Source organism: Pygoscelis adeliae, unplaced genomic scaffold (genome assembly GCF_000699105.1).
Source record: "Pygoscelis adeliae isolate BGI_AS28 unplaced genomic scaffold, ASM69910v1 Scaffold1060, whole genome shotgun sequence".
NCBI classification, from domain to species: Eukaryota; Metazoa; Chordata; class Aves; order Sphenisciformes; family Spheniscidae; genus Pygoscelis; species Pygoscelis adeliae.
This window is the reverse complement of record NW_008823975.1, coordinates 37,078-50,984: the sequence shown is the minus strand read 5'-3', so window position 1 is coordinate 50,984 and position 13,907 is coordinate 37,078. Positions and strand designations below refer to the sequence as shown.

Below are 13,907 nucleotides of genomic sequence, written 5' to 3'. Positions count from 1 at the left end.
AGCCCTGGGGCACCACTGCTCCCCAGAGGCATTTTCGGAAGGAATGTTAGGCTCCTTGCCTTCCCCCACCTTGCAGGCAGGAGAGGAGCAAGCAAGGGGCAGGTCTCTCCTGCCATCACACCTGAGGGAGAGGCACCTCTTGCTCCCATTGGCAAAACCCGACAAGAGCCAGCCTGCAATTAGGGCTTGCCCCCCTACATCCCCAGGCCTCCATCCCAGCCTAGGAAGAAGAGGGGCAGCAACAGGAGCTCTGTCCTCCAGCTTGCCCCCATGGCAGAGAAGACACACAAGAAGGAGAGACAGCCAAACAAATTTATTAAGAACTTAAAATGATTCATCTTCTAAAACGTGCTCCGCTGCCTGCCCCTGGCGCCAGCAGGGAAGGGTGCCACGGTACCAGACCAGGACCTGCCCCTTGGGCTCCGATTGTCACTGGCCAGGGAGCCGGGGCTCCCCTGGGGATTGTATCTGCCACAGGCTCTCCCAGGGCTGGTGCCTAGAGCAGAACCAGCCTGTGTTTGCAGCGTCACACAACAGAGAGACAGCTACAGCATCCACCTGCCTGGGTGCACCAGTCCAAGTGTCCTCACACACATACACCCACACATTTTTTTGCCCTGCAGGCCAGCTCCCACCTTACCCGCAGGAAGGTCCTGTGCTGCGCTCCTGGGCAAGGTATCAGCTCTGGTGGAGGATGGTTGAGGGTCCTGCAGGCTATCAGAGCCCTGAGCGATGGGGAAGGGGAGGCACAGGCTCCAGCAGTGCCTCCTTATCCCACCCCTCTCCTCTCCGAGGAGAGATCACCTGCACCTCTGGTCCCCCCTCGTGCTCAGCATCGGTGGCTGGAAACCCCCTGAGGTAAAGGGCATGTAGTGGAGGTAGGGAAGGAAAACAGCAATGTGAGAATTATCAAAGAGGGGGAGGGAAGGGTCCCTGCCCACCAGCTGAGGCCCCCCCTAGTGCCCCGGTGCACCCGCTGCCCTGCTCAGTGCCACCAGGCTCAAGGGTGGATGGGAACCTGGGGGGACTGCGTGGGTGCTGGTGCCTGGCTAGCTCTGCGCTCCAGGGCCAGCTGCATGCTCCAGATGCTAAGGGGCCGCATGTAAGCCAACGAGCGGTAGACTTTCTTCTCCCGATAGGCCTCCGGTGTCTGGAAAGCCATGCCCAGCCGTTCCCAAACTGTCCGGTAGCAGCCCTCCGCCGTATGAAAGCCTTCTTCAACCAGCCCCTGCAGCAGAGGGAAGACAACCATCAGCCCACAGAGTGCAAGGAGATGGCACATGCCGAGGGGTGCAGCATCATCACTCACCTCCTGGATCATGGTGGCAGCCAAGGCGTAGACCACGCCGATCCACACTTCATCAGACTGCACACTGGAGGTGTCGGGCACCCCGTTGGGCCTCATGCCATTCACCGCTCCCATGGTGCCACCAGCAAAGCTCATGACGTTCTTCTCAAAGATGGTCTTGAGTGCACTGACAACATGACTCTTGGGGAAGACCTGTGTAGAGAGAGAGAGGGCTTTGGGCTCAGGCAGATGCCTCAGGCTGCGTCTCCAGGGAGCAGGGTTAAGTTTTCCATTACAAAGAGGTCTATGCTGCTTGCTGGGAAAATAGCCACCTACAGGAAAATAACAGGAGGAAGTAAAAAAGCAGTTGCTCAACAGAAGAGCTGCTGAACTTCATTCTACCTTCCTCCTAGGGAGGCTGATAGCTCATCCAACTAGTATGTATCCATAAACAGCCTCTCACCTTCAGTCACTGGCCAAACCCTGCCACATCTCTTGGGATTTTGCTTTGGACACCTGGCCAACCACACCATCCTCATCTTGGTTTATGTTCACCACTGCTCATTTCTCAGGGTAACAACTATTTGAGGCCCAGATTTTCTCCTGGTAAAACTACTGTGCTGTTCTCTCAGTCCATCTGCACCAGCTAAAAGAGGCACTGCAATGACTACAAGAGATGGGACACTGGTCAGAGGTGGCCAAAGGATGGTCTGGGATCAGTGAGGCTGGAGGTATCTTCCTGCCAAAGGGAAAGATTATTGCAAAGCCAGTCTGATGACATCAGAATGCATCTTGCAGCTGAAATGTGGATACCAGTAAGTTTGTTTGGGTAAATGCTGGGAATCTTGAGGGGAAAAAAAAAAGTCAACTTCAGAGAAACAAAAACAGAGCTTAGTTTGGAGTGATTTCAAAAGGACTTTAATCCTTCCAATTTTAAACTGGGTGGTGATGCAAGGGTTTGTGGCCTGGACCAAGGGGAGTATGAAGTGAGAGAACGGGCAGCCTGGGGATGAAGAGGTCAGACTGAGATGCACAAGATTCCTGATGGTTTTCTGTGTCTGGTAGGAGAGATTTGAAACTTTTATTGCAAGTGAAAGTTAAAGACTTGCAGAAGGTCAATAGTGCTCGCTGGATAAACAGCCGTTTCACAACATTATCAGGAGGAAGTAAAAACCTTCCCTCTCCGATAAGGGGGAAAAAAAAGCTGTTCAAAAAACTAAGGCCAAGAGCTCAAAACAGTTATGAGAACAGACTGAAGTATCATGCTGAGTACATTCTTGCCAAAAGAAAAAAAAAAACATACAAACCGCAAACTCCTCCAAAAAAACCAAAGCAAAAACACAAAAAACCCCACCTGAGCATGTAAACACCTGCCAGCCAAACAAAAAGCAGTGGAGCAGCAACAGCAAGGACTGCATTGAGATGAAAAACCTCTGTGCACTGCTGAAAGTAAATACAGCTTTTGCACTGCTTTCATTATTGACAAAAAAACTAGGAAGTTGCAACAGAAGTCACCGCCTTCTTGAGAAAAGCAAAGCTCCAGACTCAGTAACATCGCAAGGGGAGGGCTGGCTCATCTCCATCCCACATCCACCTAACGGTGAGAAAGCCATAACAAGAACTTTGCAGGGTGACCAAGATCAGAAGCGATGTCACGGAGCAACCATGACATCTACTTGCAAGAAAGGGAAGACGCGGGCAGCTCCCAGCTCATCAGCACAGCCCAGGGATGTGCCAGAACTTTCTTACCAGTCTGGTGCCACCAGAGCCAAGGGAAGCAGGAGGTATGATGACACCAGACGGAAGCTTGCCAAGGTAGACTGGGCAGCCCAACCAGACAGCTTTGGCAGACTCGAAGGAAAGGCAGCAGATCCTTTTTGTCTACACTAAAGCCAAGCATCCGACAGAGTCATTTTTCCTGGTGTGGCTCTGGAGATAAGCCCAAGTGCTGTTAGGGAGCAGGAGTCAGCAGAGGGGTGGCGCAAAGCAGCCATCTCTGGCAGAAGGTTTTGGGGCACAGCTTCTTCAGGACTGGGGTCACAGGCTTTTCCTACTTTGTATTTCATTACTGACCTGTGCAGGCAGCAGGAGTGTGTTTATAAGGTTACAAACAGGAGTGCTGCCAGCCAGGCAAGGGATCAAAACGCACACAAGAAAACCTCAATGGTCATAGTAACAGAAGAGAGAAGTTCACCAGTCCCATCTCCAGTGAGCTCAAAGCTCACCAGCCAGCAGAGAAGAGTGCCACCTTCAGCAACAAAAGTCTGAGGCTATGGAAAGGCAAGCGAGATTTTTGGACTGCACCGGGTTCACTGTTTCCCCCGCAAAAGGGATGTTTGGGTATTTCTGCATGAGGTCTGGGCCAGATCCCGTCTGGAGCCCCAGGCACAGCCCCAGTCCCCACACTCTAGGGACCCACACTGGGATAAATGCAGGAGGGCACAACCAAGCGCCCATTTCTTGTTAAATCCCACAGCGTTCAGCACAAGCTGCTCCCAGGAAAGGTCACCTGAAGCTCCCCTCTGGTACCAACAGACAGTGAAATGGGCCATCACCCTCACACAGCCAAGAGTCATTCCTTCCTTCAGTCAGCCAAAGCGTTTGCCTGTCCATCACCACCACAGAGAGCTTTGGTCTGACAACTGTCTATGGGTCATAAGTAATCCATACGATGGCTCTCCACTTCCCAGCTCTGTTCCAGGTATTGCACCACCAGCAGCTACTCTTACCATCCCACCAGACAAGAGGAGTCTTCAGCAAATTCTCTTGCAACTGAAGAGCAACAGACTTTAAGGCCCCAAATAAGCCTTAGTTCCCTTGGATATTCATTTAGGACTTTAAGCTAGGCAGCAAATAACACATGGGAAGTTTCATACACTTTTTTCTCCTGTTTTTAAACAAATAGCACCGTGCCGAGAGCAAACCCCAGTGGGACCCTCCTCCAAGTGTGCAAGAGCTGACCACAGTTACACATCCCTGCTGCATGGCCTCTCCATGAGCAGATTTTGGTTTAAGGCGGGTTGCACTGATGTGCATCCAACAGCCTCCACCTGAGCATGCACCGCTGCAGGGGAGTGGGCTGGAGCTCCCAAACCAGCCCCCAACACTTAACCCACACCATGTGCCAGCCCTGCTGCTCTCCTCCAGGCGCAGGTCCCGTCTCACCCCACCCTGCACCAGGCTGCCCCTTCTCTTACCTCAAACTCCCCTTGGTCCAGACCACAAGCCCCGAGAAACCACTGCCCAGCACACTGGTCTGACATGATGCTGCTGGAGGTGTCACTCCCACTGCTATCATAGTTGTAGTATTTTCCTGGAAAAAAGGCAGGAAACAGTTTTAAGTCCATAGTTTAAGACCCTGGCTCATGTGTCCTGTCCCTACGCTCCACCCCATGAGGCAGGAGCATGGCACCTTTTTCCAGAAGGCTCTCCCCTCTTTCCTTTCCCAAACCACCATACCTTTTCTGTTCCCTCCCTGGTACCTGCTCCTTCCCCTCTGCTTGGAGGGACGGCATCTCCCCTCCTTCCCCCATCGCCTGCAAGGCTCCGTGACCCAAGGAGGAGCCGTCCCTCTCCCAAGGGACACACGGCCAGCCAAGCATGGTTCCCCACCGGCAAGCACCCACCATTCCAAAGCATCCTCTCAAATGCCTCCTTGCCCTTGCTCAGTATGTCCGTGTATTTCTGCCGGATCTCAGCATCCCCGAGCACCTCCGCCATCTTGCACATCATGCAGACAGCTGCCAGCCACAGCCCGCCGCAGTACGCGCTGCCGGAGCAAAAGGAGAGCAGTGTCGGCAACGTGGGACACCCCACGGGTTGCACAGGGCTCCCACAAGAGATGGGTACCACGGTCCCAGCTCTGAGCTGCCTCCCCACCCTGCGCTCCCCATCTCCCCCCCCCACCTGCCTCTCTTGCTCACCTGGCGCCATTTACCACCCATGCATCGTATGTCTGGTCAGCAAAGCCACCATTTTCGATGAGCCCATCATTATCTGTATCAAACTTGAGCTCCGACTCCATTACAGCCTGTGGGAGAGGCAGGAGATGGCCACACAGCCCCTGCATCCCGGCTGCCCCTCACGCTCTGCTCAGGAGCATCCGTCCTCTTGGGATGTCGCACGGCTCCCAAGGGAAGTGAGAAGGGGGAGATGCCCCACGTTCTGATGTCCTCCCAGTACCTGGCAGACTGGCCACATGTCCCGCAAGTACACGGAGTCTTGTGTCAGGCAGTAGTCACGGTACACCTGCAGCACAAACTTCAGGTTGAGGTCCTTCCAGTCAGCCGTGTCGTGCATCAGGTAGGCATTGACACGCTGCCACGGCTCGTCACCTAAGCAAGGACAGAGCGGATGCAGCAGGGCAGCAAGCAACAGATGTCCCCTCTCCTACCCAGGAGCAAGGTCCCAAGGGTGCTGTGACCAAACAGTGCTAAAATCACATGTTGCACCCTGTGCCGTCTCTAGCGAGAGCAGCCTTCCTGCTACTGCTCGGCTTCCCTCCATCTCCCTCGTACAAGCTCCATGCAGCATGGTCTCCATCACCATCCCAAACCATCCAAGCTTTTCATTCCCAGAAAACAAATAGTGTATTCCATGCACCATACCTCTTTCCCACAGCTTGGGAGTTAACTATCCTGAGAAAGTTGTGTGAGCAGCCCTGCACCCCCTTTGCCCCCCAGCAGGCCCAGCCAGACCCCTCACCTGGGTCCCCAATGTCATGTGGCACCACGTTCTTCAGCTTCACCTGGGCTGTCTGACCACACATCAAGTACTGCCGGGGCTGGACGTCCTCATTCACCACTGTGACAGCTGGAGAGGACACAGAGCAAGAGGCATTAGAAAGGCAGCAGGCACTGCAACAGCGAGCTCCAAGCACAGGCACAGGCAGGGCCACCGGCACCAGCATGCCAGGCTGCCCTTGGGGCTCCGGCTGCAAGACCACAGCCCTCTGCAAAGGGCTGAGGGGACACCAGGCTGCTCCCAGTCTCCCCTCAGCAGGGGACATGCAACTGTCACCACCTCCTTAAGCAAGGTGGTGGCAGCACCCCAGGGCTGGGAGGGAACCCCAAAGGGCTCAGCCCTCCTGCAGCCCAGCAAAGGGCTGTGCTCCACCACTGGTCGGGCCACCACCGAGCAGCCTCCAAGCCCACCCCAAGCATCAGGGTCTGCAAACAGCTTCATGCTTCTCCTCTGCAAGGGGAACGGAGAGAGCTGGCAAGACCAGGGAGTCCCCCAGGGCAGGCAGAGCCAACTGTGCACCCCCAGTGTGGCAAGAAGGCATCCCAGTGCTGGGCAGAGAGATGCTGAGAGGCAGCAACGTTGGGGACTTGCAAGTCCTGGGCCCAGCAGAGGAGCTGGAGGAGGATGCTGGCTCCACGGCACAGATTTCTACGGCAGAGGCAGATGCTGTCCCAAACCCTCCGTCTCTTCCCTAGGTGAAGACATCAGCAGGCATCAAGCCAGGGTCTCCTGGGTCACTCACCAATGTCATACTGCAGGCTGATCTGCAGCTTGGGCCACAGCATGACGAGAGCAAAGGAGGCGTAGAAGTGGACATCATAGGTGTTGTACATCCGGTACTCCTGGCCTGGAAGGAGCGGGGAGATGGTGAGGGGTGGGAGACCTGCCGCAGGGAGGGGAAAGGAGGGGCACGTCCTCCTTCCCACATGGCCCAGGAGGTTGGGCTCTCCATGGCATAGGCAGGGGATCCCATTAGAAGTGGTTTTTATTCTCTGCATAGAGCACCCAGAGGCCTGGAGAAGACCTCATGCCATATCCTATAGGGCTTGGTCCTGCGAGGGGTTTTGCTAGGAACAGTGCTGCTCCTGCCCATCAGGGTGTGAAAAGCAGCCCCACAGCAGGTTAAAAACACCTGGTGACAGCAACGGGAAGGGGTTGAGTTGGGACCATACATCATGTCCCTCCAAGTTACCTTCCAAATAAGCAAACCTTCCGTACTCCCGCAGGACAGGGAGGAGGTGGGAGAGGCCAGCCCCCGCCGGCCCCCGCAGGTCCTCGGCACAGCAGTCCGGGGGCAGCTCCACCCAGATGGTCCCCCCATCCGTCACGAAGTACAGCTCGTTGAAGAGGGCCGACTTGTACCAGGAAGGCAGCTGGCTGCAGGCAAGAGGGGAAGTCAACCACAGCGGCCGAGCTGGTGACGCTCCTGCTCTGACCGGCCCCAGGAGGCCACGGGGAAGGTGCTCCCACCTACCCTACCTGTTCTCCAGGATGGGCTTCTGCCAGGCTTCGATCTTCCTCTCCCACTCCTCGTAGTGCGTCAGGGCATGATGTGACAGGGCAGGAGCGGCATCGCCTCCACTGCCAAAAAAACGGGTGTACCGCCTGCCGAGCAGGGGTTTGGTGAGTGTGCTGCGGGCTCAGGCTGAGAAGCCCACCCGGCCACAGGAGAGGGGCTGGACTATAATGAACACCAGAACAATGCTACTGCTAGTGCAGGGGTATTGAGGAGCAGGGGCTGGGGAGAAGGTCCCCTCTGTAAGCTGGCAGGGACACGGCTGCAGGGAGTAGGAGGCTTCGGGGACATGAGCCAAGCCCCACTGGAGACAAACCACCCACCTGAAGTGCAGCTTCTCCTTAGAGCCAAAGTGAACACGGGGCATGTCCCAAGCCAGGGCCAGCTCCAGCGTCCTGTGACCCTGGGCAGGCACCCTGCAGCTGGCACACACCGCTGCTGCCGTCACCTCCCCCTTCTCCGTCGGCCTACTTTCACCTGTCAGGGGGGAAAAAAAAAAAAATATTCACAAGTGGCCAAGGAAGCCCTATGGAGGGGTGACTGATGCTCCCATGCACCCCGAGGGGGACGAGACTATTTGGGCATGCCCCAGCCCCCTTGCAACGTGGAGGGTACATCCCTGGGGTTTTAAGGGATGACATTACCGCACGTGAGTAACTGCTTTTTGCAAGCAGGAAAAAGATACCTGCCATGGGCGGAGGGGTTAAAAAAATAAGTCATCAAAGCAGAGGAACAAATCAGGCAGGAAAAGCCACTAGGCACGAACGGAAGGGACAGAGCACCACATGACTTTGTAACTGCACCGCACTCAGTGACACTGTGACTTTCTAGTGACAGTCATTGTTTCCAGCTTTTTGCAGGGTGCTTGAACTGTACCCCTATTTAAAAAAAGCCCTGAGGTGGCTGGATAATTATATGCTGGTTCTGACATGTGTACCAGGTAAACTCATTAAAGCAACAATTTTAACAGAAGCACAGATCCTGGCTATGATAATGCCTGCATGCACGAAGGAAAATCACATCCCAATAGCCTGGAGAGCTCTGAGTGCATTTAGGCAGGAAACTTAGTTTTCCAGAAGTAAATATTTCCGGAAAATAAAAAGCTTTATTTACATAATTTAAGCTTCAAGAAATCTTGCAAAGGCCCAGTGCCAGCATCACTAGTTTGTCAGCATCATCCTTGTTCAAAAGCTGACAGAGCCATTAGGCAAATGGTCACCTTTTATCGCAATAAGAGGTTAGCAGCAAGGGCTGGGAGACGCCACCCTGCTTCAAGGTTTCTGCCAAGGGAGGAAGCAGACAGCTGAGGATGATGCAGAAGTACCACGGGAATACCAGAGACCTTCAGGGAACCGATGTAGTAACAAGAGGACAGCAAGTGATGGCAGCACCAAACACCAAGGACTGCTGAATGCCTGCTAGAACAAATCTGACGGGGCCCAGCTCGCAGATCTGGCAATGGGAACTCAGGGAAGGTGGCTGGGCATCACCCTGGCCACTCAGCAGAAATCTCAACTCAGCACACAACCCTACACAGACCAACAAGATACTGGCATGTGCAATTAATATAGCCGAGAACAGCCCCAAAGTGGTGCGAACAGCTTTTGGAGAACCACAACGAGGACAGTGTGGCAAGCCATGGGAAATTCAGATACAGCCTAACACTGGGAATGAGCCACAGCATCACCAAGACCTTTTTGCGATGGCACCGAGGTGGCCAGAGGAAGGGAAACCTGCCCTTGGCTTGGGTGCCCTGTGACCAGCGTGGCCACCCTGCTCCCCCTCCACCCATCCCACGGAGGACGGAGGGACTCACCGGCGGGGGAATCCAGCCTGCCGTCCTGCAGGAGGTCCTGCCACACCTCTCTACCCGATCCCGTGGGATTGAATGCTGTGAGGTGGGTGACTCTCGTGCCAGCCTGGGGAAAGGAAGAGCATCATCAGGGGCTGGTACTTTTGAGGGGCAAATGCAGGCCCCCACCCCACCCCCAACAACATTGGGACCTCACACTCACTCCTCGCATGCTGCCCAGCAATGCTAACTCCAAACCTACTCACCTGCTCTCCTGCAAGCTTCACCCATGGCTTCTCTCCTGGCATACACCCCCAAAGAGGGTGCCCTCAGGGAAGTCACATCCCCACTCCTGCTCCAGCGGTCAGGCAAGCGCTGAGGACCGGTGCCGACCCCAACCCATCGCACACCCATCATTTACCAGCTGCCTGGAAGCAGCCCTCCCCCCATTCAGCAGGGCTGTACAACCCCCTCCAGCAGGGAGCACACCACTGGTGCCAGCCCTTTACCTTCTCCCGGGCAGAGATGGCGAGGGTGAAGGGGTTCACACGTGTGCAGTGGTGCAGCAGGACTCCAGCAACGCGCTCGCCCTCCTTCTCGAAGGCAAAGGGCTCGTTCCAGTGCCCTCCACTTCTGTCCTCCTTCGTTCCCGTGCCGTTCTGCAGGCTGAACATGATGGAGACGTCCACGTCCTCATCCCTCCCATTCTCCACCTCCCAGATGAACACTCCCACCGGCAGGCTGGAGTCCTGGCAGAGACAGACAACGCTGTTTATAGGGCTGGTGCTCCATGGTTAGCTGTCGGAGCATCACTTTTCCCCGCTGCTGGGGATACCACGCGGGAGGCAGCGGGAGCAAGAGCACCAGGAACAACTCGGTCTTGGAGTCCGTTGCCAAGCTGGGGAGCAGCAGCGGGAGCAGAGGAATTTGGGGGCAGGCAGTATAGAATTCAGATCACAAGCCCTGGGCTAGCAAATCCCATACTGGGCAATACATAGACGGAAAGTAGCGTTTAAGGCTCAGACGGGTGTCTCATCACCCATCTGCTCAACAGGTTGATACAGGCTCACGTGCTTCGCTGGGGTAAGAGGAAGGTCAGGCGTGTCGGCAGTGCAGCCTGCCACCCTCGCCCGGGGCTGGGAGCAAGCAGGAGCAGTGTGCAGGAGCAACAGGGCATCCCTTGCTGCCATCCCGAGCTTCCGCATTGCTGCGGGGGTTCCTCCTACCGGGAAGCATTGCTGAGTGGAGACACGGGGAAATGTTGGGAAAGCCCAGCTAATAAGCAGCTCTTCCCTTGGGGATGGCAGGCAAAAGCCAGCTACAACACTCTCGGGAACACCCAGCCAATAAACCAACCCACAAGTACAGGCTGAGGGTTTCCCAAAATGCTGCCACCACGTGCTCCAGGCAGTAAGGCCGCTGCTCTGGACCTGCAATTCCGAGTGGACGGGAGCCAGGATGGTCACAGGACAAAACCAAAGACAGGGAACAAGCAGTACAAAGAGTCAAAAGCACAGGTCAGAGAGGAAAGGAGCAGCTGCCAGAGCTAAGCACAAGGAAAAAGGGACAACCTTTCCAGCACCAACTGCCCCAGGAGGGGCAAAGCCTTCCAGGGTCCCGCTGCTACACACCTGGCAGCTGGCACTAGGGACAGGGTCTTAGGACAGACTAGACCAGGCTGGGAAAGAACATTAACAAGGTGGCAAGCCTGGTTGTCTTAAGGCAATGCTGAGCCGGGCAGGAGGGACAAGGAACTCCTCTACTGCAGCATCCCTGGACCCATGGGCAATGCTCAGGGGTCAAAAACTCACCAGCTCCAAGCCTCTGATACCCAAATGGGATGCAACTGAGCTCAGCCAGTCAAGGGCCTGTCCTGGGAGCACCTCACAGGACAGCCCCGTCTCTGGTGTGCCAATCCTTTCCTCGCCGCCATGCCGGCAGCTCTGCCAAATCCCTGCCAACCTGCTCCATACGAGCCGTGCTGCTGCAGCACGGTATGGCCCGGCACTCCCACGGGACAGGCTGCAACCAGTGTGGGGCCATCGCCTCCTTACCTTATAGTCATGGGGGATGACAGGAGAGACCTGGCGGCACGTGAGCACCACGTTTTGCCCCGGGAGCTCGTAGACCATCCAGGCACGGGGGTACAGGGCATGGTAGAAGGCATAGTGGCCACAGTAGCCCCAGTTCCAGCCCTGCAGAGTGCTAGGTCTCTCCACGGACAGGACCTGCTGGTAAACCGTCTGCCCCTTGCAACGCAGGCACACCGTGAACTGGGGAGAAGATGAGCACATAGATGGGATGGGATGAGCCCGAGAGCAGAGCCCCCAACCGCCCAGGCTGCTGCAGTGCTGCTCGCACCCCTCGCAGACCCTGCCGCACCTACCTGGTCGGCGATGACCGTTTCGTAGTGATAAATGCCAGGGTTCAGCTGCCAGCGGCAGAACTCGCCCCGCCAGCCACGGGTGATGGTGCCTCCCCCGATCCCGCCCAGCGGGCACCCTGGCAAAGACACCTGAAATTAGCACCCCTGCTCCTCCCTGTCACGGGGTCTGGCCCAAGGACCCCTTCCATGCAGCTCTGGGGGCCCCTTGGCACTGCCCACACCCCAGAGCTCCTTGACGCACTCCCCGCCTCTAGGGCATTGCACCACCCCAGTGCCCAAACTGGAGGCTGACCATAGATCTGCTGCAGAGGAACGGCACACAAGAGGTCAATGAAGGCAGATTTCTTCTCTATGCGTGTCTTCTTGTACCACCACCTGAAGTATCTGCAAAGGAAAGAGAGGTATGAAATAAGACGGGAGCAGGCGTCACTGTCCCTTCAGTGTCACTGGGCAGGACATGACCAGCACACGTTGCAGCTGCCCCTCTTGTAGATATGTACAACGGGAACCTGTGTCCCAGGGCACATGGGGTGGCAGCCCCTGCCATCCATCTGCAGTGCCTATCAGCCAGCTCGGGGCTGCCTGCAAGGGCACAGCACAAAAACAGAGCGCTCCAACACCCGAGAGCAGGGCTCCCAGCTTGTGCAGGGGCAGGAGGCTTTCCCAGATGCCCATGGAGAAGTGGCAATACACGCAAGGACCACCTCCATGCCTGGTAGAGCACATCCTGCTAAGGAAGGTCTGGGAGTGGAGGCACAAGCCCAGGGAAGCCATAAGCTGCTCCGGGGACGTGAACCTTGCTCTTCCACCTTCACGTCCCCATTGTCACATCCCTGGGGGCAGATGGCACAGGGCAGCCTTGCCCTGGAAGAGACGATGCTTGCTGTCTGCAGCTGGCAGGATCCCAGGGACTCACCTCCGCTCGCACGCCAGCTGCGCAGCCAGGCACTGCCCATCAAGTAATTTCTCACCCAAAGGCCTGGGAATCGAGAGACACCCAAACAGGGGCACACCTGCACCTGGGTGTGCCGGCACCACTCCAGGCAAGAGGAGCAGGGCTGGGTTCCAAGTTGGCGCTTGTAAAGGACTGGCTTTTGCTAATGAACCGCCGCAAGTTAAATCTTCCATACGGAGACAATTAGCATACGGAAACCAGCTACCAGACCAGAAGAAGCTGCTGAACTTCCCCCAGCGAACAGACAGGCAAGACCCAACTGGCAGCTCCACAGCCCTGGGTGCCAGGTGGGCCATGTCTCTGAGCTACCTGCAGGCACCGACGCCGTACTGCCGAGAGGAGAAAGCCACCCCCAGCCGGGAGCACACAGCCTGTATCACTCCGATGGCCCGCGGGATGCAGAGCCCAGGCGATGGGCGAGCACTAATCCCCTGGGACATGTACCTCCAGCTTCACAAGGACAGGGGCAGCAAGGGAGAGAGGCTCTTCCACGACACCCCCTGCTCCTACACATTCCTCCCCAGCAAAAAACCCTCACACTTGCCTTTTCAGCTGCATGGTCACTGGACGTTCACTTTTATTCACCAACATCTAAGGTCCCCAAAACCCTCTCGGGGTGAGGTTTTCCAGGTTGCAGTCTTACAGGACCTGATCACAGCCTGCTCTCCATTCCTATGTACTCACCTTCATGTTTGACTGATTAAGGACATTTTGCCTGCAGAGGTCCGGGGCACCATGAGAACCAGCCTGTCCTGCACGACTGCCCTGAATCAGGGCCTGCTGCTATCTTCGAGCTACATCTGCTGCAACTGCTCTTCTCCCAGCTGAGACAGCGCCGGCTTTATGCTGCCGAGGCAAGGTTTTGGCAGTGTGCTCTCTCTCTCTCTCAAGGAAATGATTTTATTTTTTTTTAACCCAGCGTCAGGAAACCAACCCAGCTGCTTCCCCAGCAGGTTTCTGGCAATGGGAAATAAGGTGCCCAGGCTGCAGCATGGCCCACCAGTGCATCCTGGCTCCTTGGAAAGGAGGTGATGGAGGGATTTCAAAAAGCAGTTTTTCCAGGAGCACGCAGCAGGAGAGGTTTGGGTTCCACAGCCAGCCACTGCCCAAGCCATTTTGCCATCTCAATAGCAAACTCTTCCCCTGCCAGCTTCTCCCCACATGGTGCAGGCCAAGAGGAGGTGGTGGTCGATGCCCAATTGCTGCCTATTAACAGCTCTCCCAGAG

The 13,907-nt window shown here is 56.1% G+C and overlaps 1 protein-coding gene across 1 annotated transcript; it reads right to left on the bottom strand.

Annotated features, from left to right (window-relative positions):
- Positions 1-306: 306 nt before the first annotated feature.
- GBA2 (glucosidase, beta (bile acid) 2) lies at positions 307-13,120 on the bottom strand. The gene is made up of 18 exons (XM_009324874.1): positions 12,990-13,120; positions 12,642-12,704; positions 12,018-12,109; positions 11,726-11,841; positions 11,394-11,612; positions 9,849-10,088; positions 9,364-9,466; positions 7,871-8,024; positions 7,511-7,636; positions 7,224-7,408; positions 6,774-6,878; positions 5,993-6,100; positions 5,471-5,622; positions 5,212-5,318; positions 4,915-5,057; positions 4,486-4,601; positions 1,310-1,501; positions 307-1,228 (listed from the first exon to the last, which is right to left on the bottom strand). Exons 1-18 carry the CDS (start codon positions 13,118-13,120, stop codon positions 1,001-1,003), a joined length of 2,580 nt encoding a protein of 859 aa, XP_009323149.1. The 3' UTR covers positions 307-1,000.
- Positions 13,121-13,907: the final 787 nt, after the last annotated feature.